This window comes from Podarcis erhardii, assembly GCF_964252035.2.
Source record: "Podarcis erhardii genome assembly, chromosome: 4".
Lineage (NCBI taxonomy): Eukaryota > Metazoa > Chordata > Lepidosauria > Squamata > Lacertidae > Podarcis > Podarcis erhardii.
This window is the reverse complement of record NC_138508.1, coordinates 76541724-76567040: the sequence shown is the minus strand read 5'-3', so window position 1 is coordinate 76567040 and position 25317 is coordinate 76541724. Positions and strand designations below refer to the sequence as shown.

At 40.7% G+C, this 25317-nt stretch overlaps 2 protein-coding genes across 9 annotated transcripts in view; both read left to right on the top strand.

The window, feature by feature from the left end:
- AFF3 (ALF transcription elongation factor 3) overlaps window positions 1-7361 on the top strand; it is a 237265-nt gene extending 229904 nt beyond the window's left edge. For all 7 annotated transcript variants that reach the window (XM_081857861.1, XM_081857860.1, XM_081857859.1 and 4 more), the window contains one exon: window positions 331-7361. In XM_081857861.1, coding sequence (XP_081713987.1) covers window positions 331-452 — 122 coding nt within the window. In that variant the 3' untranslated portion in view covers window positions 453-7361. The remainder of the gene's footprint in view (window positions 1-330) is intronic.
- Window positions 7362-11470: 4109 nt separating this feature from the next.
- REV1 (REV1 DNA directed polymerase) overlaps window positions 11471-25317 on the top strand; it is a 41890-nt gene continuing 28043 nt past the window's right edge. For both annotated transcript variants that reach the window (XM_081857857.1, XM_081857856.1), the window contains exons 1-6: window positions 11471-11715; window positions 19416-19479; window positions 20145-20277; window positions 20947-21115; window positions 23215-23364; window positions 23650-24338. In XM_081857857.1, the coding sequence (XP_081713983.1) occupies window positions 19423-19479; window positions 20145-20277; window positions 20947-21115; window positions 23215-23364; window positions 23650-24338 (1198 nt within the window). In that variant the 5' untranslated portion in view covers window positions 11471-11715; window positions 19416-19422. The remainder of the gene's footprint in view (window positions 11716-19415; window positions 19480-20144; window positions 20278-20946; window positions 21116-23214; window positions 23365-23649; window positions 24339-25317) is intronic.

Genomic DNA, 25317 nt, shown 5'->3' with positions numbered 1-25317 from the left:
ATGGGGCTTAGTCACTCACAACTAACTTTAGCTGAATCAGGGCTGTTTTGTAAACCAGGAAACAAGTAACCATTCTTCTTTTGCACAAAAATCAATGAACCGTTAAGAAAGAAAAGGCTGGGGAACCAACCTTATTGTTTCTATATAAAATCGTTCAGTGGTGGAAAGCTTGCAGTAAAGGCATTAGAAGCCTCAAACAAACCCTTTAACCATGAATTAAATTGTGCCTACGTTACCAATATATTATGTGCATTAATTAGAAATTTTAAAAATGCCTATCATGCAACCTGGAGTAATCAGTATTGGTTTTTCTAACATTTTATTCCCTAGATTTCTTTAATGATTTGGATGTACTGATGGGACCTGTCACCTTGCACAGCAGTATGGAACACCTGGTACAATACACCCAACAAGGACTCCACTGGATAAAGAGCAGTGCTCAGTTGTCATAATAACTGTGGCTTCATCTGGACACTAGACTCTCTCACAGACAATTCAGTTATTCTAGACACTGTGCTACAGAAATACGCAACCACAGCATTGCTTCAAACAAATGTGAACCTTTCTTTAACATGGAACAATTTTTTTTCCAGAGTACAGAAATAGGTGTGTATGTATATTATGCAATGTTTGTCTCTTCCGATGCATTATACTTTAATAGTCTCCAAATATCACTTCTTTACAGAAGAAAACTAAACATAGGTGTTTTAGAACAAACCCTCTCACATATATACAAACACACACGTACACACACACACACTCCTCCAATAGAAAACTATGGCTTGATTTATCCAGGTATAATAAACATTGCATCTTATTCAGAAAAGTCTTTTCTATGTGATATTAAGTGTGTTCATAAATCTCTGCTTAGCTTTTCTGAAAAGATGTGGTTTCGTAAACTAGGCCAAGTACAGTTTCATAGGCAGATTTGCTCTATCATAAACTATGTTTAGTCTGTGATTTACATTTTAACAAAGAGATGACCAATTTCTGTTCCTTGGGAGCTCTTCTGTTTGCCAGACAATAGTCTGGATACCAGTTTGCATGGAAATGGACATTCATCCCTCCCCGCCAGGGTCAGCCCCTCATGAGGCAGGGTCCACCTGGCACAGCAGATCCTGATGTTGATCTTTCTTCTCTTCCCCCACCTTTGTTCCTGATGTAGATCTACCCTGACCCCCTTCTTCCCTTGTGTGGGGGGCACCATTTGGGGATCTGCCTCAAGTGCCAGAATGTCTTGGACCTGCCCTGCTCCCATGAGCCTTGTGAATGGTTAGGCTCCATATACGTTAGCATTTAGCAGTAAGGGTTTCCTAGTTACAGAACATCTGCACTCAGACACAACAGCATATACAATAAACATACACAATCACAATGATGCCGTATTAAAGTGTGAAACATGTTTATTACTTAGCAATCAGAAAATGGCGTCCTTCTTTTTTGAATGAAACTGAGGATAAACTTTTTATCATACCTTGATTCGAATATTGTGGGCTCATTAGTGGCCAGATCAAGTCCACAAGCTTCTAATTGGCTACCCTTGTGATTTACATAGAACAATATTCAATTCAAAGGCCTGCTATGTTTTGTGGCTAAAAAACCCCAAAAACTAAATTACATGTAGAATGTAATATTTGGTTTTTAAATCATATTTGATTTCAGAAAGCCATTTATACATATGCATATACTATACTAGGGAATAGTCTTTAAAACTGGTAGAGGGAGGTGGAATAATGAAATAGAATGTAAAGGTATTGGGGAAAATATTATCTCTTTATCAACGGTGACATTTCAGAACAAATTGTAGCTGATTCCACCAATAATGCTGTAAAACCAGTGCATAAACATACACACACATTCTGATAAACATTTTAGCAATGTAGCATATTAGCAAATTTTTTTCTAGTTCAAATTTAATTACATTCAATTCTGTTTATGTGCAAAGCTTGGTTTGCTGCCTTCTGTACTAAAAATAATCTGTTGTTTTCTTCTATACCTGTGCTTTTTATTATTCCATATTTATAAATTCTCTTCAGTGCCTGCTGACCAAGAAAACAAATCTAGCAATAATCAGATTCGATTTCAGTCAGAGAAAGCCGCATCAACTGTCTTGTCCTTTGATAGATTATTCTTCTTTTTTAAATGAAAATAAGAAAGTGTCTTATGGAGACTTTAAATATTAACAAATGTATTGTGGCACAAACTTTCATGGGCCAGAGTCCATTTTGTCAGATGCATGGAATGCTCACCTGAATACAGTAGACAAATATACACACATACAATATATACACATATACACAATGGGTACAGAAAAAGGAAGAATTCCCTCTCACCCACCCAATGATCAGGAAGTGATACAGTATAAGAATCTCACTATGATTCTGAGGACCAATGAATACAGAATCTTATTTAATAATTTCATTTTTGTTTTTGATCAATAGTAATTGTTCAGCATTTATATCCTGGAATGTTCAATACTTATTTTGCATCCCATTCTGAATCACATAATACGTTTAGTCATTTCATTAACATTTGTTAGATTACTCAGTGCTGACTTCAGAAAAATGAATTTATAATTCAGTTGACACTGAATGTGATACTTGAGCAGGGCCTCAGTTTTTTTAAAAAAATAACGTACATACAACATACATACAAACGAAGCCAGAGCTTCGTTTACTGATTTTGGCATTGCAGTTTTCAGTACTAAAGATGCAAGACAATTTTCAAACTAAACAACTCATCTCTTCAGAAGTGAACATTGCCAACAAATTAAGGGTGCAATCCTAAACACACTTTCTAGGGAGTAAGCACAATTGAACACTGTGTGGTTTGTTTCCAGGTAAACACGCACATGACTGCTCTGTAAGTTCCAGTAACATTCACGAGTATCACCTGTGTGTACATACCATAGTTTTTCAGACTGATAAAATTACTGTTTTCAGAACCATTTAAGGGAGTGTTGACCCTGAAGATGCCACAAATAAATATTTTGGCATTGTACTATGTAAAAAGATAGGAAATGCAACAGAGGTAATGCTAATACTGGGGCAGGCAGATGGGTGGTGGAAATAAAAGAAATGGAACGAATAGGTTACAAACACAGTTAATGTCCCTATAATCTGTGTGAGGCAGCTATCACAGAATAAGTTCCTGAGTTTCTACCAGTAGCCCCAAAACACTGATAAGAAGGGTTTAAAACGATGGGTTCTTACTATGACAGCAAGACAATTATTGCATATTTATTTTTGTTTGCATGTTCTTTGCTTATGAAATACATGGGAGTGCTATGAACATATACCCGTGCATCAAAAATTCCTACTCAGGATGCCGGCATTTTCCCCACCTCAGGCATCCTAGAGTCCATCTGGATAAGTACAATATGTTCCTAGAAATTATACAGGATTTTTAGGGGGTTTTGTTTGCACATTAGCATGCAGCTGTGTGCAACTACTGTAGGAACTTACCAAGGCACCACAACTGCCTTGCATGGGATCAAAGTAAGAACACAAATAGGCGTAGATAATTTATAAAAGTGATCATTAAAGAAGAAGAATTGCCTTACATACTAAGAGACCAGTACAGTGGTACCTCGGGTTAAGTACTTAATTCGTTCCGGAGGTCCGTTCTTAACCTGAAACTGTTCTTAACCTGAAGCACCACTTTAGCTAATGGGGCCTCCTGCTGCTGCCGCGCCGCTGCTGCACGATTTCTGTTCTCATCCTGAAGCAAAGTTCTTAACCTGAGGTAATATTTCTGGGTTAGCAGAGTCTGTAACCTGAAGCGTATGTAACCCGAGGTACCACTGTATTCTAGGTTCATATAATTTCTGAGCAGAGTCTTTGATTACTTATACTGATGCAATCCCAGTAATGCGCATAGACGACTTCACTATATGGATTTATGAGCAATGAGATGACACCAATTTAAATTAGCAATGAATTTCTGGTGTGTAAAGCTTGAAATAGTTTGCCTTTGGAACTATACATTAGCATTCATATGTAAATTTCCACCAGTTATACAGGACTTTTATATAGCCAGATTTTTATTTTTTTAATGAGGGCAAATATTCAGCCCTTAAAGGTAAAGGGACCCCTGACCATTAGGTCCTGTCATGGACCACTCTGGGGTTGCAGCACTCATTTCGCTTTACTGGCCGAGGGAGCCGGCATACAGCTTCTGGGTCATGTGACTAGCATGACTAAGCCGCTTCTGGTGAACCAGAGCAGCACATGGAAACGCCGTTTACCTTCCTGCCGGAGCAGTACCTATTTATCTACTTGCACTTTGATGTGCTTTCGAACTGCTAGGTTGGCAGGAGCAGGGACTAAGCAACGGGAGCTCACCCTGTCGCAGGGATTCAAACCGCCGACCTTCTGATCGGCAAGCCCTAGGCTCCGGTTTAACTCACAGCACCACCCGCCTTAGTTTGTACTTAATGCATCTATCCACAAGACTGCAATTGACCATTTCCCTCCACTTTTTGGCTACAATTTTTAAACAAAACCAGGGTTCACAAACCTACTTGGATTAAACATGTCTCTCTCTGCTAGTGGAAAGGAAATTTGTTTCTTATGGACACTTGTGATCACTAGAACCCCAGTTCAGCCAGGAGAACTGAGCAACACCTTTGCCCAGTCCAACCTGTTCTGTGTGTTTAGGATTGTGGTCTAAATGATCAATAGTAGCAAACAATCACAACTGGATTTCACAAAATCATCATCTTCTTTTCGCGCAACCAAAAATCCTTTTAACAAAATCTTGTTAAATAATAATTCTATTTCAACCCACAATTTTCTGAGAAGCCATTGCTCTAGTCCATATCATAATCTAAGACAATGTGACATTTTATTTCTGCACATCTTCTTAACGTAGAAGATAAAACTGTTGGAAAAAAATATCTTTACAAGTGAAACACCCACAGACTATTTTGTGTGCTGAGGTAACCATTTGTTCTATGGTCAATCTCAGTGTTGCACATCTAGCCATGTGAGATCATGGCCACCTGTTGCATCATGTGATGAGGGGAAATTTACTAAGTCCCTGCTACCAGTGGGAAATGAGGGCAAGATAGATGCCTAGCCATTTGGTTTCCCATAAGCCAAATCCTGTGTGGTGATAGGTTTCTATGAACAGTACATCTTGGGCAAGCCTGCTAGTAGGTTGTTGTTATTTTTTTAATTGCCTTTTTTATTTCTGCATTCCCATATTTACTTATTTTGTGCCTCTGCAGATCACTTTTATATTAACTTGAACAAGTAACATTACTACATGCAAGCTTTCCAAGTTGTATTTCAAGTAATCCACCACATGACTAGCAGTTGTATGAAGCAGCCACAAATACATGTGTATGTCTGATGCAGGTTCACTCAAGATGCTCATGTAGGCCCACCAATCCTTTGGCAAGTGCTTGCCATGGGTAAATATTGCTTGAACCTGGTAGTAACAGATATGGCTGGCCAGAATTTTTCCAGAGGCCACAATTGCAGGCATTGTGGCCAGCTACGTATTGGACAGCCCACCTGGTAATATGTTAGCATTAGCCATCAGTTCCAAATGTACCCCAGATTATACTCATTCATTTTTGTGTATGTCAGTAATTCTGCTGTATGCCAGTTTCCACTATACAGTATCAGCAACCTTTAGGAAATTCCTGCTAGGACTTAATGTCATGTTATAATGATCTGTTTCCATTCCTCTCACACTCCTTAACATAGAACTCAATTAGTCCATAGTTACAGGGGGTTTTTCTATTGGTGCCAGCATTGTTTTGAAAAAAAACAGGAAAGGCGATAGAGTGCTATCTATAAGTCTGGCACCTTTCTGCTAGCATTTATATGGTCTCAATACAGTTCTTCTGTGTATGTCATTACAATGGCATGTTTTTATTGTTTACACTCACTGAGCAACTTAAGAAACGGAAGTATTCTGTACAGTAATTTATGCTCTAAAGTGTGTGTGTGTGTATGTATATATGTATGTATATGTATATGTATATATATTGAAAGGTTTGAAGTTATTAATTTATTGAATCAGTTGGCATTTCCTCCCCAGTCTCCAAGGGTGCTTCAGAAAGGAAGAGCAATATCAAGGAGCCGAGGGAATTGCCTTTTGGTCTGTCTGGCTCACTCTCATTTTCACTGACAGGCCGCAGCTCTCCAAGATTTTAGGCAAGGGGGTCTCTCCCACTCCTACTTGGAAATATCAGGAACTGAAATTTGGACCTACTGCATCCTGAGTTATGACTCTCTCCCCAGCTCTATGTCATGGGCAACTTTCTTCGACCTAACTTTCCAAAACACCCTTGTAGTTGCAGATAACTTTCTTCTTAGACAATACTAATCTGAGGCTATGGCTGCTGCGTTTTGATCACTTTGCGGTGAATTATTTATGCCAAACCTATTATCAATTTAATTAGAAGTAGCAATGTCAGAGTGTCAATCCAAGCAATACATAGCGAATTAGGAAGGGAAGGGAGTCATATTAATTCTTTATAACAGCATAACTACAAAACATACATGATACGTGACAAGAACGAACTGCAAAGTGCTTTTCCATTTTGCCTCTTTGAGACCAAAAGCAGGAAGCCAATCAAAATACTAAGCCGATCTGCAGCAAGTCTGTCTCAATTCCTTCCTCAAGCAAGCTGAAATGATGCATCCATTGGTGTGTCCATTTGTTGATGATAATGAATACAGGTGTGTTCTTAATCTTGAGGGGTTAATTCACATGCTGTTTGTACCAGTGTATATTCACGTCATTAGAACTGCATCAGTGTGAGTGGTTTGTCATTTCCTGAGAGTTTCGTCTCAGCCAAGCATGTGACTGATGGAGTGAATAGCGTGCTTATGTACTATTTGAACTTGATGGTCTCCCAAATTTTGTAATAGGAATCGCAGGATGTGCAAGCAACGTCTGTATTATTCTGCCTCCTAGAGTATCAAACTACTTGACATAGCTGAGCAGATAACATTTATTCAATGCCATGTTTGCAAATAAAATATTAAATCCGTTGGCCCCACTTCATGATAAAGAAAATAATGTGAGAGGTTTGTTTGTTTATAGCTCTTTTACATAGCTCTTTTACATAGTTAAAGTTCATGTGTATAAAGTGATGAAATATTATTGACAAATTGTTTTGCTGTTTGGAGATTTTGCTGTTTCTACCATTCATACAAAACTCATGTAGCACAGTTCCTGGAATGGTGAAAAACCCTACTGTAATGTTACAGAATGAGCCTTAAGGATTTGTTTTTGTTTTGTTTTTTAAAAAAGCACTTTTATATTATAAATATTAATTCATCGATAAGATTACTTTTTTAATGTGAAAATAAACCATGAACTCGACACCTTTAACATCTCAATTTTGTCTCATCTGAGTCATTTTGGGAAACGTATAAAGCTGCCATTATTGTAGCAGTGCATGTTTCTAAACCATAGGGCCAATCCTCACTCCAGATGAGGATGAAGGGATCTCAAATTATTTTGCATGAAAGAGAAACTGCCCTGTTCTGGGGGAGCTCAGAGCTCACAGGAGAAGCCCTGCAATGTCTCATCAAGGAAGGAATTCCAGGCAAGAGTGGAGATCAAGGCAAGAGTTTAAGGCAACCAGGATACCTGAAGGACCTTGACCAGCTCTGCAGAGGCAGATATGCAAGCTGTTGCCTCTGCATGCACTTAGATCAAGGAAAAGGAAAAGGAATTTGCATCTGTACTACCCAAGGGCTGGTGCAATATGAGAGAATGCAGAGACACATCCATGTAGCTATACTTCAAAAACAAAATAAAATTGCTGCACCAGTGTGAAACTGCTCCTAAAAATAAGATTTAAAAACATACAGGAAGTGATCTGTTCCTGCCCTTGCGTTTTAATAGCAGATATTTCCCCTTGTTGTCATGATTACATTCTGCCATATGGACAGGCAGACAATATTTTAACAGGGCAAATAATGCTATTTTAATCGTTGTGTGGAGCCACAATTTTAATCTGACTTCCAGCTGATTGTAGTACAGTTAATGCCACAGCAGAGTTAAATAGTTTTAGAATGCAAGCAGCTGTCTTATATTATTACACTTAAGTTTCATCCTTCTGAAGGGACAATGACAGCTGTAGGCACAGGCCATAATGGGGCAAGGAAGCTGTTTGTTGTAGGGATGTGGTCAAGGGATGATGGCAATGTGGAGCTTTAAAGCTGTGCTCAAGTATAAGGGCCATTGAGAACTGAGCAACGTGTCCTTCAGTGGGACAACTTCTGTGAATGGACCCTGGCAAGCATCCTGGCTGTAGTGTCAATACTACAAGCTACATTTAAAGAGGTATTTATTCCATAAAGTATATATATCTTGATCGTAGAAAACCTCGAGCTGGTTTTACAAAGAGGATAAAACAATAACATCAGTAAGAACAAACTTAGGGGTGGGGGTGGGGGTGGGGAATCTAAATTTGCCCTAGCTTTTTTTTACTTATTCAAAACTCAGTGGCATCTGTAAATAATCTTTACACTTTCTCTAGTAAATCACTGTACTGCGGCACATGTGCGCCTGTTATCATATTACACAATGAAAGGGATTGGGGATAACTTTATTTGATTATTTAATTTCTATAAAGTTTAATATATTAAAAAATCAATATAAGCCCTCTACAAAAAACTGAAGCAGCAACAGATAAAATATTACAAATATACAAAGTTACATACGAAAATGTTAATTTAATACAAAGTTACATCTCTCCCCCCCCCCCATTCATTTCCCTTCTGACACACCCTCCCTTTCAACCTCTGGGTTTTCATGGTTTTGAAACCATTTCATACTTTAAAAATCAGAGTGTTGGTTTTGTTTTGTTTTTGCTTCCTGCTTTTCTATGTACTTGCTCCCTGCAGCTCCTCTTTTTGCCCACTAGATGTCAGTCAAAGGCAGCTGCATTTCAGAGGAGGCCTCTTCATCCTTTATTTTCCACCCCTGACAGCAACAGCGTGTTAAACATAGATTATCCTTGCACTTTAATCCCCAAATGTATCCCCGTCTCGGCTAAGCCTCTGTAGCAGACAGAAGCTAGGAATGTCCTGTAATGAATGATACTGATAAAAGCAGGTACAGTGCGGCAGTGCGGGAGACGTCTGGCGTTGCATGCAAACTCTGCGGACTGTGCCTGCAATGCAGCACTGTCTTGTATGAGAGATGCGATCAGACTGATTTCAACATTATGCACACAGCCAGAGTTAATGTGATCTTGTCTATAACGTTCGGCTGCCTATGCAAAACCATTTGGTTACAAGGTAATCGATCTTTCACTTACATGCAGAGCAGTCTCCTCGGTGCAAGCTCTCTTGAGGCTATTGTTACAAGGTGGGGGGGGGGAGAGGAATCCAGATATTTACATAGACAGTCGCTAAATGTACGTAAGCTTATTTTACTAAGATTTTGTTGTTCTGTCTCGTGTGTGTGCTAGCATTTGTAGAAAGCAGTGTTTTGTGTGTGCTGACACACAAGATCCGGAGCAGATGTCGTTTTCTTTGTACACACACAAATATGTAGAAACCGCTGTGCATTGCTTCACACACGTTTTCACCCATCTGTTGCAATCGCCCTGGAGCAATGAGTTATGTCGTTTTTTTGTGGGCTTTGTGCGGTCCAATAATAAACCAAAGACATTAAAATGAAATTGGCAAAGCTGGAATTTGATTCTATGGAGGCACTCAAATAAAAGCAATTAAGTTACCCATGAGTCAAGGGCAGAAGAAAAACTCTTAAAGGGCTACACTGAATATCAGAAAAATAAATGCACATAGAAAATAAAGTTTTTAAAAGAATATTGTTATATCCCCCCCCCCCCCCATTTCCACAAGTGGTGCAAGATTTCAGCGGTTGCAGATGCTTTATCCAGGATGTGAGTTTCCTTCAGGACAATGAGACACAGTGGAGACTGTGGTGTCTTTATGATACATGGTTTATTTACACATATATACAGCCAGAATCCAACAGAGGAATGTCCAGCAATACAGTCCAATAGGTTCTGGCCTCTCCCATAGACACAACATTGGATTCAAAACAAATAAGAGCATCCTGCTTTTCTTGGCTTTCTCTCTCCAACCTACTGCTTAGTAACTGCTCCTTAACTCTGGGAATAGGGGAGTATATAAATGCAATAAACAACAACAACAACAACTCTACTTTAGGTTCCATGATGGAGGACAGCCAAGGTGGGATCTAAATACAGTACAAATTACTTAACAAACAAAAGAAAACATACTAGTGTGAATGCAGACCAACTACATTTACTTTGCTGAATGAGCAATCAACCAGTTGCACAGTGTGCATTTATTTATTTCTGAAAGGGGCTTATGGATCGTTTTTCAGGTGGACACCACTAAGTGTTTTTACCACAGATTATGACAAGCTTTGGGTTGTTTTTTTATTTATTAAAAAAGTTAAGATAAAACAAGGGCAATAGTTTGCTTAGAAGTAAGAGATCTCCAGAAGCCCCTGTGGTGCAGGTCAGGGGGGCGCGGCTGAGGGGCAGCAGGTCTCTTTTATTTTCTGATCCTTTCGGGGAAATGCGGTCCTTCAGAAGCTTAATGTCGGATATATGGCGATACATAAGTTTTTCAAAAAATGAAAACCCAGTGTCTGTGGGCATCTGCATGCACGCTTGGAAAACGCCATGCGCATGAAAGTCAGCCCCGTGCGTGCGTGTCTTTGTGTGCAAAGAGGCTTCGCTGCACTTGCTGCGCGTTCTAGGAGCGCTTATAGACGAGTTGCAAGACTTGCCGCCGACTACGTGCTTAAGCACGAAAAAAACCTGCCTAATTTAAAACACGCCGCGCCAGGGACCTTTGCGCGCGCCTTTAAGAAGTGCCGACACAACGCCTGGATCGGCGGCGACGCCACATGCCGAGCTTCTGTTCGCAGCAGCAGTAGCAGCTCCAGGTCTGACTGCGCGCGTGGATCTATATCTATCTTGTCTATATATAGCTTTCCTCCGCGCGGCGTCAGGGCTATCCTGTCAGCTCCCTCCCGCCGCCGCCGCCTCCTTGTTTGTTGTGGATGAACAAGGAAGCGCGCTTCTCTCCTCTCGCCGCCTCCCCTGTAGGGGGCGCTAGAGTACCTCGTCTGCTTCCCCTTCCCTCTGAGGACACTCAGGCAGCCCGCAGCGCCAGGCGTGAGGTAAAAAGAGCGAGTCAGAAGCCAAGGAAAAGGGGGGGGGGATGGCGCGCGCGCGCTCTCACTCTCTCTCTCTCTTCCCCAGACGTCACGTGGAAAGCCTTCTCCCCCTCCCCTCCCCTCCCTTTTCCTTTTATTTATTTCTCTCTCTCTCCCCGTTGGCCACGCGACTGCTTAAGGCCACCAGGGGGCGCCGCCTCAGGGCAGGACTGTCTGATTGGTTGGCTGCGGCGAACGCGCGCTGTTGATCAGACAAGGAGGGAGGGGGGGCGAAAGAGAGAGAGAGAGAGAGAGGGGAAAGGCCCAACGGCTGCGGCGGCGGTTGGCGGCGCGAGACTCTTGAGCGCGCCGTGCGTGACGCGGCGTTCCGAGAGGGAAGGTCGGAGGAGGAGCGACGGCGAGGTGAAGGCGCAGGCGAGGCGAAGTGTGTGAGGAGCTGCTGCTGCTGCTGCTGCTCTCGCTGCGGCGGCGGCGGCGGGCGGCGTGAGCCGGGGACGCGATGTGAGGTTTCCACACGGCCCGGCAGGGCAGGCGGCGACGCCCGGCGGGCGGGCAAAGGTGAGAGAGGCTGTGGAAGAGGTTGGCCCGCCGCCTTCGCCCACAACTGCCTGCCTATCCCGGCGCTTGTTGTGTCTGAAGCGGCAGCGGGGGAGGCCCCCATGGGGCGCGTACACACGGCGCAGGCAGACACGAGGGTTGCCTGACCCTGCAAGTCTCACGGAGGAGGCGGGCGAGGGACCAAAGCTTGGGCGGGCGGGCAAGCGGGCCTCCCTCCTGGCTGGCAAGCGGGGCTTGGGTTGCTCGCTTCTCCTGAGGGGAGAGGGCGGTCGGCTGTTTTAAGCCAGCGAAGCCTCGGCCTCCTCGAAGGCGCCAACCCGGTTGACGACGCCGCAGCCGCCGCCGCTGCCCTTAGTTCCGGATCAGCGTCGTTGGCAAGCCGAGCACGTCCTGGGAACCATGGCGGTGCCTGGCAGCTTTTCCCCATCCCTGCAGCTGCCTTGCTGGTGGCTGCACAGCTCGCACTCGGCGTGAGGAAGTGGGGATGCCCGGGGTTTATCTACTGACACGGAAGGAGATGCTGTTTATTCCGTGCTCCTTCCTCTGCGTCTTCAGGCGCCCGTGCCCATTGCAAAACTAAGACGCCGGCTACTCAGGCTCGGGGTTTAAAAGAAAAAGGGGAAAGCGGGTAGAAAGGAAAGAGCGGTACCGCATGAAGGCTGGCGCGAGTTAGATGCAACAGGATTTCACTGCTGGGTTGCGATAAGAAACATGTTTCCAGTTGCTTGTGGGGGACGGGGACGAAGACAGTTGCTCAGATGGGATCATTCTTTGAGGGTATATATTGTTCAAGCACCTGTCATTCATCGTTATGTGTATTCGACAGCTACCCAGCACGTTTCAGACCCATAATTCTTCGGGGGGGGGGGGATGGAATTGCTTGCCCTAATAATACTGCCCTAGAGGTTCAGAACAAAAGGTCAAATAGAAGTCTTGGTACATATCTTTATATGCTTAATCACTAGTGAACACCAGAGGCTGTAGTTAGATAAGATCCTTATAACAGCTTCGTTAAACTAAAGATAATTAAACACACCTAGTCTCTGAAGACCTTTCATTTGCTATCTTGTCTCTTGTGTGACATCAACTTTTTTTTCCTGACATTGGCCTTTTATTCTGTCTCTGTAAGGCTAGTTTTGCCTGCTGATTGATTGAGCATTGCAGATCATTACTAGTGGGGGTAACATTAGAAAGACCACATAATAAAAAGATCTTTTTACTTATAAAACAAAAAAAAATTAAACTATTTTTTTCTTAATGGCTGTTCTGAAGCTTCTCATTCACAGGGCAAAACCAGTCTGCCTTTTCCATATTTGAGGTAGTATGTATGCTTTGGATTATGTGTTGAGTCAGACACTAACTTGGGGAATGTCCTACTGAATAAAGTGGGCCTGAGATCTGAGCCTTGATCTTAGCTTGGCCACCCACTAACCCAATGTAACCTGGAAATTTAATAGGAAGAATTGTCCCAGCTGTCTGAATGGACTGTAGTCTCTGTTTCTGCTTGTTCTATTGCTGTTAAACAGACAAAAATGCTAAACTAGTTTAGTAACTAAATACAAATAATATTTTTTAAAACAGATTTCTGCAGGGTCACAATCGGACCCATGCCAGTCCCAAAACCTATCCCTGCCCCTGTGAGTCCACTCTCACAGGCTGTGTAGTAAATTGGCTTCTTCATGCTTAGATCCTTGATCATATAACTAATAGTACAAGTGGTGTGTGCTCTATATTCTGTGACTTGACTTGCAAATATCTGTTTTATGTTTATTGAAATATCTGCTAGTCATGATTGCTGTGTGCCAGCTCAAAAATCGGAATACTAGTTCCCAGGAAGCAGAATTGGGGGACGTGGGTGGCGCTGTGGGTTAAACCACAGAGCCTAGGACCTGCCGATCGAAAGGTCGGCAGTTCGAATCCCCGCGGCGGGGTGAGCTCCCGTCGTTCGGTCCCAGCTCCTGCCTACCTAGCAGTTCGAAAGCACCCCTAAGTGCAAGTAGATAAATAGGGACCACTTTCTAGCGGGAAGGTAAACGGCGTTTCCGTGTTCGGCGCTGGTGCTGGCTTGCCAGATGCAGCTTAGTCACGCTAGCCACATGACCCGGAAGTGTCTTCGGACAGCGCCGACTCCCGGCCTCTTGAGCGAGATGAGCGCGCAACCCTAGAGTCGGACATGACTGGCCCTGACGGGCAGGGGTACCTTTACCTTTACTGTCGTATTCGAGTCTTGTTTGCAGGTTTTCCGTAGGCATCTCATTTGACCACTGTGAAAACAGGATGCTGGACTAGGTCGGTCTTGATCTGATCTTACAGGGCTCTTAGATTCTTACGCTCTGCATGTTTATTATTACTTTCTTTCCAGAAAGCTTGTTGGTGTCTCTTGTATCTTCTTTCTCTTACATTAAGTATGTCAGCTTTTATTATGGATGGATATTTTGTATTATTATTACAGTCATATCTTGGTTCTCAAACAGAATGCATTCCGGGAGTCCGTTCGACTCCCGAAACCATTTGAAAACAAAAGCACAGCTTCCGATTGGCTGCAGGAGTGTCCTACAGCCAATTGGAATCTGTGCCAGATGTTCGGCTTCCAAAATCGTTCAAAAACCGGAACACACACTCCCGGTTTTCAATCGTTCAGGAGCCGAAACGTACAAGTTCCAAGGCGTTCAGCAACCAAGGTACAACTGTATTGTACTATTAGTACAAGTCTGTCATGCCCTTTGGCTAGAATAAGAAACTTAAGAACTGCACTGAACTTTCTTTCTAACTAGGGAACTTTGATAGTCTGGATTGGGCTGATCATTGGAGGCAGGGGGTACAATTGTGTATGTACAGTATTGCTTAGTAGCAGAGAACATTTAAGCATGTATTCTTAATAATTTACTGTGGGTGGGAGTATACCCCACTTCAATACAAGCCATCTTGACTTACTAGAACAAAGTAAAATCATAAGCACATCAAAAAAATTGCACAATCAAGAACAGCACCATAAAAGTTTTTTTAAGTGAATAAAGCATTCTCAATGCAACTGCTATAGCAGACAAATTGTGTTTTGGACAGCTTTGCCTTTGACCTTCAGGGCTTCACTGATGGAAGTGGATTGAAGGGTTGAACTGACTTGAAGCAATTCCACATTTTTGTAGTCACCAGCTACCAATGGATCTTCACCATGCATAAGATGAACTTAAAGTAAACAGTCATAGTTGGTGCTAAGTCATAATTAAGCATTATGTCTACATAATGCTTCGTTGGTTTTAAAGCAAGCCAACTTCACACCATGAATTATGAAGCTAATTTGTTAAACTAATCAGAGTTCATGTGTGTATCTGAAGAAGTGTGCATGCACACGAAAGCTCATACCTAGAACTAACTCAGTTGGTCTTTAAGGTGCTACTGGAAGGAATTTTTTTATTTTGTTTTAATCAGAGTTCATTGTAAACCATGGTCTCTGATCCTGAGACACAACAAGCTGAGCTTTAGGGAAAGCAAGACTTAACATAGTTGTTGCAGCTAAGAGAGGGATAGTGGAATGTGTGAGACTGAGGTTCAGTTGTATTCCTTACAGGTTGTACATACCAAACCATGTTTAAACCATGGTGTGAAATCAGTCACAGTATTTTAAAGATGTTAACTGAACTCTTTGTTAGCTTTCTGTCTAGAAGAACTCAACACAGATCTGAGTTCTCCTTGTTAATTAATAAGCTGTCAGTATACATAATTATTCACTAAAATTTACACATCCATATACTGTAGTATAGAATGCTTGTAAAAGTTTCACTTGGAATCTCTGCAAGTTGACATAATTAGTCCTTTAATTTTTAGGGAAGGAAAATTGTTTATAATGGATACTTCTGTTAACAAATGCTCATGTCTCTGGAAATCATATTTTCACATTTTGCTTCCATATCCAAAAGCAAACTCTGACTCAGCAACTTTTCAAGCACAGAATCTGTGCTGTATCTTGGGTGTCATCCCAGCCCCTTATGTGGATACCCTATGTGTGATTGCTATGCCTTGTTTTCATGGCCAGATCATCTGTGCTTTGCATGGTTACTTGTCTCAGGCTTTTCACACCATGCATTTCTAGTGCAGTTTTGTGTTTAACAACTTGTGGGTTGCCATGGGTGACAAGGAATTCTGTACAGGTGAATGAGTGAGCTGGAGGAGAAGTAATAGTTCACTCCATCCATTCTGGCTGTAGAGGAAAGGAAGCCCCTGCCTTTGTGGCCAACACCAAGGCATAGCAGGCTTGTGGAAGAAAGACCTGGGTTGGACTGCTTTCTCTTAAATATATTTAGTCAGTGTTTGAAACTCCCATTGTTCTAGGTGCATTTTGCGACAGGGAGACTGGAGAAGCTACTTTCTTAAGAATATTAGGGGAGTTGGCAGGGGAAAGACTAGACCCTGTGAAAAATGAACGTAATATTTTCGCTGCAGTTCATTCATTTTCAGCTTTGTATTCTTGTTATAAAAAAGCACGCTTAGACATTCCGTTGTTGTGCCCATAACCTAGGCCTAAGGTGCCATTTAGCTCTTAGCTTTCATATCTCAGTTTCTAACACTGCATTTAGTTCCCATAGAAATAAAGAGGACCTACACTGGTAAAGACTTACATTGATTTCATTGATAAGTACAGCTAAGTTAGCCTGGGTATAATCCAACATATGGTATAAAATTAAAGCACAGAATTTGAAAATGCTTTTTATAAATAGCCCCACACTACAATTTAAATTTCTGTTTAAGAAACAGTGCAGAAGAGTTAATGGTGGCAGTTTCCACCTGTTCTTTTAAAGAGTGCAAACACACAATGGATACTGTTTCTACTCCTCCTTTTAAAGAGCATTAGTTTAACCTATGTGACTTCAAAGATTGAAATAACATTATACTGATACACCTGGGGATTTTTTTAACCCGTTGATTATCTTTGTGGTAGTCCCAAACACCATATGTCTTGTGTATCTGTTAGGTTAATCTTCACAGAATTGTGTGGGAGTGGCTACACAAGTGGAACTAATTGACATAAGATTCTCCCTAATAGGAGGTCCTAGAGAAGGTGCTCTCCATTTCCACACAAAGCAAATGGTTGCAGAATGCATTGCAAAATGTAGGATAGCTTATAACCATTCTATTGAATGACACTTTCAAAACACCAAAAGAATGCTATACCAATAATATGAAGATGAAAACACTAACCCAAAAATGCATCTGCAGAAGACGGTGACTATACCTTATAGTTTGTGTGTACACACTCTGAATATGGGGTAGCAGTGCCTAAATAAATTTTGAAGATAAATGTGTGGCTTCCTACTTGAGAAAATGGGATAGGAATATGACCAATCAATGTAGAAAGTAAAATAAGTTCATATTTGTGCTGCTTGTACTTGGGTAGTAAAATATCAAAAATAAGGCAGCAGATTCAGAGGTGTTTTCCAATGTGTTCAGAGCCCATCTGCTTCTGCAATTGCTTTCTAAAAAATGAACTGTCTGTAAGAATAGAGCCATGAAAGCATGCCTGTTTGGCTGAAGAACTGTAGACACTTCCAAATCTCAACGTTGAAGATGAGTATTCTGTGCTTTGTATTTTGTTTGAAGACTTTAGAATCTCTTTTTCCCCAAGAGAGCTAGGAAGGGATAAAGGTAGTCAGGCTAGGATGAAGGAGATCTAGTTTCAAATCCCTTTGGTCTCACCTGCTCCTCAGGCAGGTTTATTCAAAGGAGTTGAATAAATAAGAATTGTACATACTTTGAATTGTGCTTCAAATTATTGATGGCATCCACCACTAAAGAATTCAGCCTAAGAATAACAAAACACTATACTTGTTATCTAGAATGCAGAATAGCAAAATGATGGTCCTGGGATGGAACAGGGGTCTCCAGTGCATCATGTATTGTGGTAGTAAAGTAACAAAGAATGCCATTGTGTTCTTAATTTGTCTATGCTACTCAAATTACCTTTCAGGGTTGGGGGTGTAATATCAGGCAGGTTGTGGCAGGACTGATGCAATTACTTCCTTGTTTGGATCCCCTGGAGGAAATAATAATTGACCATTTTCCAACTTGTTATCAGAAGGCATGATGTTTGATTTACAGTGAAGTGTTAAGATGAGGTAACTTTCACCCACTAGACTACTGCTGAGTAGTGTATCTGGAATCCTGAGAGGGTACTTACCAGACGTACTTACCCCCCCCCCCAAAAAAAAATGTTTAACTTGCCTTAGTGAGTATTCTACTGCCCTCTGGCAATGCAGTGGTCCCTGGGCATGCTTCAACCTTGGAGCTTGAGGAGGGGAGCAGATATTGTCTCTGCACCTGAGCCGAGCTTTAGACGTGCTCAGTGCAACTCTAGGCACAATCCCCCTTCCTAAACCCATGTTGGAAAGAAACCTGAGATCCATTTTGGTTCAGTCTTTCTGAAGTGGTTGGAGCACTTCAGAAGTGCAGAGCCAATGCAAACACAAGCCTCCCTGTCTGGCTTCAAGTTGGAGAGGGTGTCTGAGGCTTGTTTCCACACAGTGCAGTTTGAAGAACAATGTGTCAACCCACCCCTCTCTTTCCAAGCTTAGTGTTGTGGGGAGGAGCAATGGGTTGTTTTTAAATTTCCAAAGTGCAGTGTGTGAGGTCAGGAGGGAGGGAGCAACAATGTCCTGGCAACCATGCATTTTGAGTTGGCTGTCCAAAATGTATGGATTCCTACCTTTTGTTGTGCTTTCTGACTGTTGGGGTGTGTGCTAATGCTCTTCTCTCCAAAGTTCTCCATCACTGAGTTCCCACCTTTGTGCTCTTGTGTTCTAAAGATATGGAGCTAAAGCTGGCATGGCTAGCTTCTTTTGGCCCAAGAACCACATTGACAGTCATCCTTCAGAGGGCAACATGCCAGTGGTGGTGTGGCCAATATACACACACAATGCAACAAGCGCATACACTCACTAGACATGCAGTCGTGCAGCACTCTCCCTCTCTTGTGTCACACACCACACATACATGCAGTCGAACACTATACATAAGTATCTGTCACAGATGCAGAAGCAGACATACAGATAACACATACGCATGCAGCCAGACTTTCATTCAACATTTGCAGCTCTGTGGAACCACTGCTTTTTTTCTTTGACACTCAGCATTCTGTGCAAAGTAAATGGCAGCATTTTAACCTACTTCAGTGCTAGGCTGGAGGAAAACCTGCCTTTTACTCCGAAACAGCAGACAGAGGGCTTATCTCTGATATCCGCACTGTGGTTCTTAGCACTGCAATGAGGCTACATCATTTTAGCTCAGTAATAGGCCCTGATTCAGCAAGCCAAGCCACAGGAAGTTGTCTGCCAGCGTCCAGGCACCATCTCCTAATCTCAAGAGGGGAAAAAAATCCCTCTGACATTGCATCTAGTTTGTCCTAAATGTCACAATGTCAACTGCTATTTTGGTTTGTACAGCTAGGTGAGAGGTTATTTGAAAGATTGGGCCAGAATATAGGCAAATGACACCTAGGGTTCAAGATATACTTAAGTTGTGCAATATTAGGTTAAAGATTTCTAAAGTGTTTGCATACGTGAATTTATATTTTGTGGTAAGAGAATGGATACATCAGGTGTGCTGTTTAAAGTCTTCCCAATGTAAATATTTGTAGCTCCTACACCTCAATTTGAAATTATATAATAGTAATACTGACAATATTTGTATGTTTTTTTCTCCTTAAATAGCTTCACTATGAAGGAAGGTGGATGGAGAAAAAGAGCCAGTGACAGAGATGGCTGGGGAGGATGGGTATGTTCAAATCTAAAATTATAAACATAACATTTTAGAGTGTTAGCTTGCTCTTTACTAGTGTTTATAGGTAGCTTTAACATAACTATTTTATTTCTATAATAATAGCCATACCGTTTTCATCTCTGACTAATGCAAAGAGTAATGGATGTTTAGATAATACTATCCAGTTCATGTGGGACATTGGCTAGAAAAATTGCCTATGATATTTTTTTTCTTGTGCTTATTCAGAACATTCAGGTTTTTGTAGGTGCTTAGTAGTGAGTTGGCTGTGATTTTAACCCTGCTAAGGATTATTAGCTACATTATATTTGTATTATTATGTAATACAATATATTATAATACATAGTATATTATTATAGTATATTGTAATACATATATTGTAATATATCTATTACATACATGTATTAAATGTATATTTTATTTAACACTCCCTTGAGATCCAATGTTGAAAAGTGGTATTAAAATATTCTAATAATAAAATAAATAAACAATGTTTATGTGGTTATTCCATTAAAAAGTTTTCCACAACTGTATATTCAAGTCAAAACCAAACTGATATTAAATAGTTTTAAAGGCTAGCAAACCTTTTGACCCATTTCCATAGTTAGACACAAAATAGTTGAATGTATCTCTATCTAAAGTCTGTTTTATTTATATTCCAGGGAGGATATATGCCTGCCAAAGTCCAGAAACTGGAGGATCAGTTCCGTTCAGAGGCAGCTATGCAACACCAAAAAGATGGAACTTCATCTGGTATCTTTAATGGAGTTGCCATCTATGTCAATGGCTTTACAGGTGATAGCTTTCATTCTTTCAAAATATTCATTCAAATGCCTTTTAAGAAAAATTGGGATGAGGCAAAGTTGATGAAGGAGCTATACTGTGTGGAAGTCACAAAGCAATTTATGTATCATTCTCCTTCTGGCCATAACTTTCTGTAGTCTTGTTTTTGAGGGGAGCTGTCTAGACTGCTTTTGGCCTGGTGAAGCTCCCCTAGCAAACTAAAAATGCTTCAAAATACACAAGGTAATACTTTATGGGGATTTCACAAGAAGCATTTCTAATGCAAGATTTAAATGAGTAATTGAAGTGTATAATTTTTCTAAAATTAGTATTATACAGCCACTTCCCCCCCCCACACCCCCGGTATTCTGTATGTAGGCTGCTTTGTCCTCCACTAGGGCTGGAAACCTTAGGCTGCAATCCTATTCTAACTTTCCTGGGAGTAAGAAGTGGAACTTACTTCTGAGTAGATGTGTGATTAGGATTGCTGTTGCTGTTTGATGAAAGGTTGGCTGTACTGGTTTTAGATCTTAATTTTACGTTACCGTGTTAAGACACTAAAGAACATTGTGATCCTCTCTGAGACTGTTTTTGCAATGAAGGGCAGAATATAAATTCTGAAATTATTCAATTTATTTAACATTAAGTACTTACCCATGTATTTTCATAAATCTGTTACAGATCCATCAGCTGATGAACTGAGGCGGCTAATGATGTTGCATGGAGGACAGTATCATGTATACTATTCTAGATCCAAAACAACACACATTATTGCAACAAATCTTCCAAATGCCAAAATAAAAGAACTCAAAGGGGAAAAAGTAGTCCGACCAGAATGGATAATAGATAGGTAAATATTATTGGAGAATTATATCCAGGCTTGATAACACTGTTTAAGTTAAGGATAGGAAACTAGGAGCCCTACAGGTGCCATTGGATTCCAGCTTAAATCAGCCCTGACCGTTGGCTTTGCTGGCTGAGGTTTATGAGAGTTGCAATCTACCAACGTATGGAGGACTACAAGTTTAAGTGTTCCAAATGTGAACAAATTTGAAAAGACAAAACAATACTGCATTCTGAAATATTATTTAATGTGTGTTAAATGTTTTTAAAAATATGTGATTATCCTATAAATCTATGATGGATGGATCAAATTTTGTGGGAATTGAGTGCAAAATACTGAAGAGGCAGACTGTTGAGTGCTTAGCAAATAAATTTCTGACTAAAATAAGCCTACAGTAATGGTTTTGATTAATAAAATTACGATCAACAGGATTGTTGATTAAAGTGAATGTTATAAATTTAAAGAAAAAATTCTTTCTGATAAGCACTCAGTGTGCAACTAACTATTCTCTGATTTAATGATGTATTGTTAATTCAGGGCTGGAGATAAAAAGCAAAATCAAACACTATTTTATCTTACTGGGCATATAGTTATGTATTTATTTATAAAAAAGGTTTAAAAGAATGGAAATATAAATAATAGCTTTAATGAAAACATAGAATCTCTCATAATACAGTCATACCTCGGGTTACAGATGCTTCAGGTTGCGCGTTTTCGGGTTGCGCACCATGCCGAACCTGGAAATACTGGAACGGGTTACTTCCAGGTTTCGGCGCATGCACAGAATCACCGAATTGTGACCCGCGTATGCGCAGACATGGCGCTGCGGGTTGCGAATGTGCCTCCCACACGGATCATGTTCGCAACCCGAGCGCCCACTGTATTAGGATTTATAAATAATGAAGTAAATTATTCTTTATTTATACCTTGTTGTACCTTACATGTGTTCAACTTTATTGCATTATTTTGTATTCTTTAGATAGTAGCAATTATTTTACTGACATGTCATTTGAATTTTACTGAACATATTGGGAAAACAAATGATCTGCACTTGAGACTATCCCCATTGTAACAGCTAAGATTACGCTACTCCCTTAGAAACCTGGTCACATAAGTGCTAACAAGTTATGTTCTTTTAATTGGGTAATGTGATCTTACTGTAGTTTTCTTAATTGCAGCATATATTGGCTTTTGAACCATTGCCAAACTTCTTGTTAGTGTACAGATTGAAGCTGGAAGGGAAATACACCATCAAGAATTAAGTTTCAGTATTGCTATGATTTGGCAGTGCATTTCCCTAGACCATGCATGATTATATTCCTTTTCTGCATAACAGGGACTTGGCTGCGTTTATCACATCATAAACCCTCAGAGAATACTCTAGCATTGCAGGTGGGAATTGTGGAAGAAGCTGCATTCAACTCCACAACCCCAAATATAAGTGTTGATCAAACAGTAATATTTCACTTAAATAATTATATACAATTATAAGAACTGAAGTAACTGACAGAGTAACAGAGGTGCATGCCAATGGTAGGCAGAGTGAGAGGGGGAAATCACATGGGACTAGACTGAAGTGCGTGAAGCAACAGATGTGAGCTTTAACTTTGTACAATAGGCTATATTTCAATTGTGCAGTGGCTGCAGGCTTATGTCCTGCTTCCAAGCGATCAAAGAGGCGTTATAATGGCTCAGGGACCTATTCCAGCCAGGCAAAAAGTACCTGAGGGCACAAAGCAGAGCCAGTGAAGAACATGACCTGAAAAAATCTTGCGGGCTGGGTATGGAGACTAGAAGGCCACATTTGGCTCCCAGACCTGAGGGTTCCCAACATTGCCTTAAATGTGTAAAACCTTTCCAGTTTAATAAGTTTTGTTTTCTGTATAAAATAATGGGACAATGAAGTGTCTAGAAATAAGACAATCAAGCTAGTAAAGTAGAAATATACAAGTGCAATCAACAGCTTCTCTCCCCAACATTAAATACATTAATGAAAGTAAGTGCTGTTCAACTGGGGGGTATACCCCCCTACTTTAAGAACAAGATAAAAACTACAGAATTTGTTATGACTTCTCTGATCAATTAAACTCTCATCTTCTTTACAGCATAAAGGCTGGACGTCTCCTTTCATACATTCCATATCAGCTTTATACAAAACAGTCAATTTTTCAAAAAGGCCTCTGTTTTAATACCATATGCAAACCTGAAGAACCTATTGCAGGTCCTAGCAATATCTCTGTGGAGTTCAACAGGGTGTAAGTAATTATCTTGAATTACAAATTTAGATTATGTTAGATGATCATCTCGGATCATTCATGTTAATGCTGTTTATGCAGCTCTTAGAAGATCTCTAGGCATATTTCAAACTACTCTTTAAAACTTAGTGGACTAAGTTTATGAAACAATTCTGTCAACTTGTTATTAAAACCAGTGTGTGTATGGGGGGAGGTTCAAAGTACAGTAGAGGGGGAGAGTTTAGTGGTAAATGTTTTTAATTGATATTTTTTCCTAATTTCTGTATTATACCACCTTTTTTTTAGAAATTGTCTAGTAAAAAAGTATGAAGTAGAGAATGAAATCAAAGCCAATGGAACGTGTAAATTGAACATGGAAGATGAGACTGAAGATGCCGGAGTCTTGGATTTGGAGCAAGCCTTTTCTGCTAGCAAGCATAACGGAATTCATCATAGAGGCAGCATTTCCATTTTCAATGGACACACTCATAGTTCCAACAGTGCCTTAAAGACACAGGATAGCTTGGTGCACTCTGGCAACAATGTTGCAAGCAGACTGTCTCCAGCTCCTGTGCAGGAGGAGGAAAGGAGAGACTTTAGAGACTGCTCTATGCAGCATTTTCAACAAAGCAACAAAAACACTGAACTTTTACGAATTTCGCATAGGACTATGAGTAACTCACCTTGTTCATCTTTGCACAGTAATATTAAAAGAAACGGTGCTCATCACTCTACAGTTCAGGGGCCTTCAAGCACAAAAAGCACCACAGTACCTTCTCCTAGTAAGGTAGATTCACCTCTGTCCAAACCTCCTAACTGCAGTTTCATTTCCGACTTTTACTCTCGTTCAAGACTGCATCATATAGCTACTTGGAAGAGTGAATTTACAGATTTTGTCAATACACTGCAGAAACAGAACAATGCTATCTTCCCAGGAAGAGAAAAGTTAAAAAAACTGAAAGCAGGGCAATCTATAATTAACAAAACTGACTCGGGTAGGTACTTTTTAAAAAGCCATTCACTCTTGTTATTAACTTAAATGGGTTATGTTTTGACATTGAAATTTCTGTGTAAGCTAGTGATGGGCAGTATGGACCTCCAAGATAATTTGATGAGACTATAAAGTTCAGCATTCCAATTGTGCTACAGTTAAGGTTGGTTGCTTAGGAGCAGTCTCAGGATTGTGGGAACTGGAGTACATGCCATGCCAAAAGGTATTAGCTGCTCTTTTTCCGACTTAGTCACAACATTATTTGTTGCCTGCATTTCACTGTTAATGCACAGTGTATGTATCAAATTCACTTGTCGGGGGAGGGGGGGAAATGGCTAAGGGCTCATCCAGACATCCTTTGTGTTGTGCTTTTCGAGGCAGAGGTCCACACTTTAAAAGTCTTATGTCTGAGTAGTTTTGTTTGTTTTGATCCCATTGCTTTCACCTGGAAAGCCTGTGTTTTATAGCTGAATTGGAGCAAACGGCAATTCACATCATTTCCTCCGATTCAGTGGTAAAATGCAGATTTTACTGGGGGAAATGCCAGGACAGAAAACCCCAAAACACTCGGATATGGAGCTTTAAAGCCCGGAGCTGTGGCTAGAAACACAGGACAAAAGGAAATCTGGGTGAGCCCTTAGTAGAGCTTCTTTATAAATCTGTTGTTTGGAATGTTAGGCTTTGTAGGGAATACCATGTTATACTGTGGTGTTGGAGGATAAAATATATATCATTAGGTTTCTAATTTGAAAATGACATCTCACTGTATTCACACTTCTGTTGCAATACAAATGATTAAGAATGTGTATAAACTGTCTACTATTATTGCTACTCTTTTGGCCAGTATTGGAAATGTGCACTGTCCTTAGTAAGAGTTAGGAAAATGGACAACTAGGCAGGGTGCTGGTAGCTTTTAGCCCATGATTGCTGGCATGTGCTGTGGTAGCATATTTAATTACATTGAGAAAGAAGAGCAATAATGT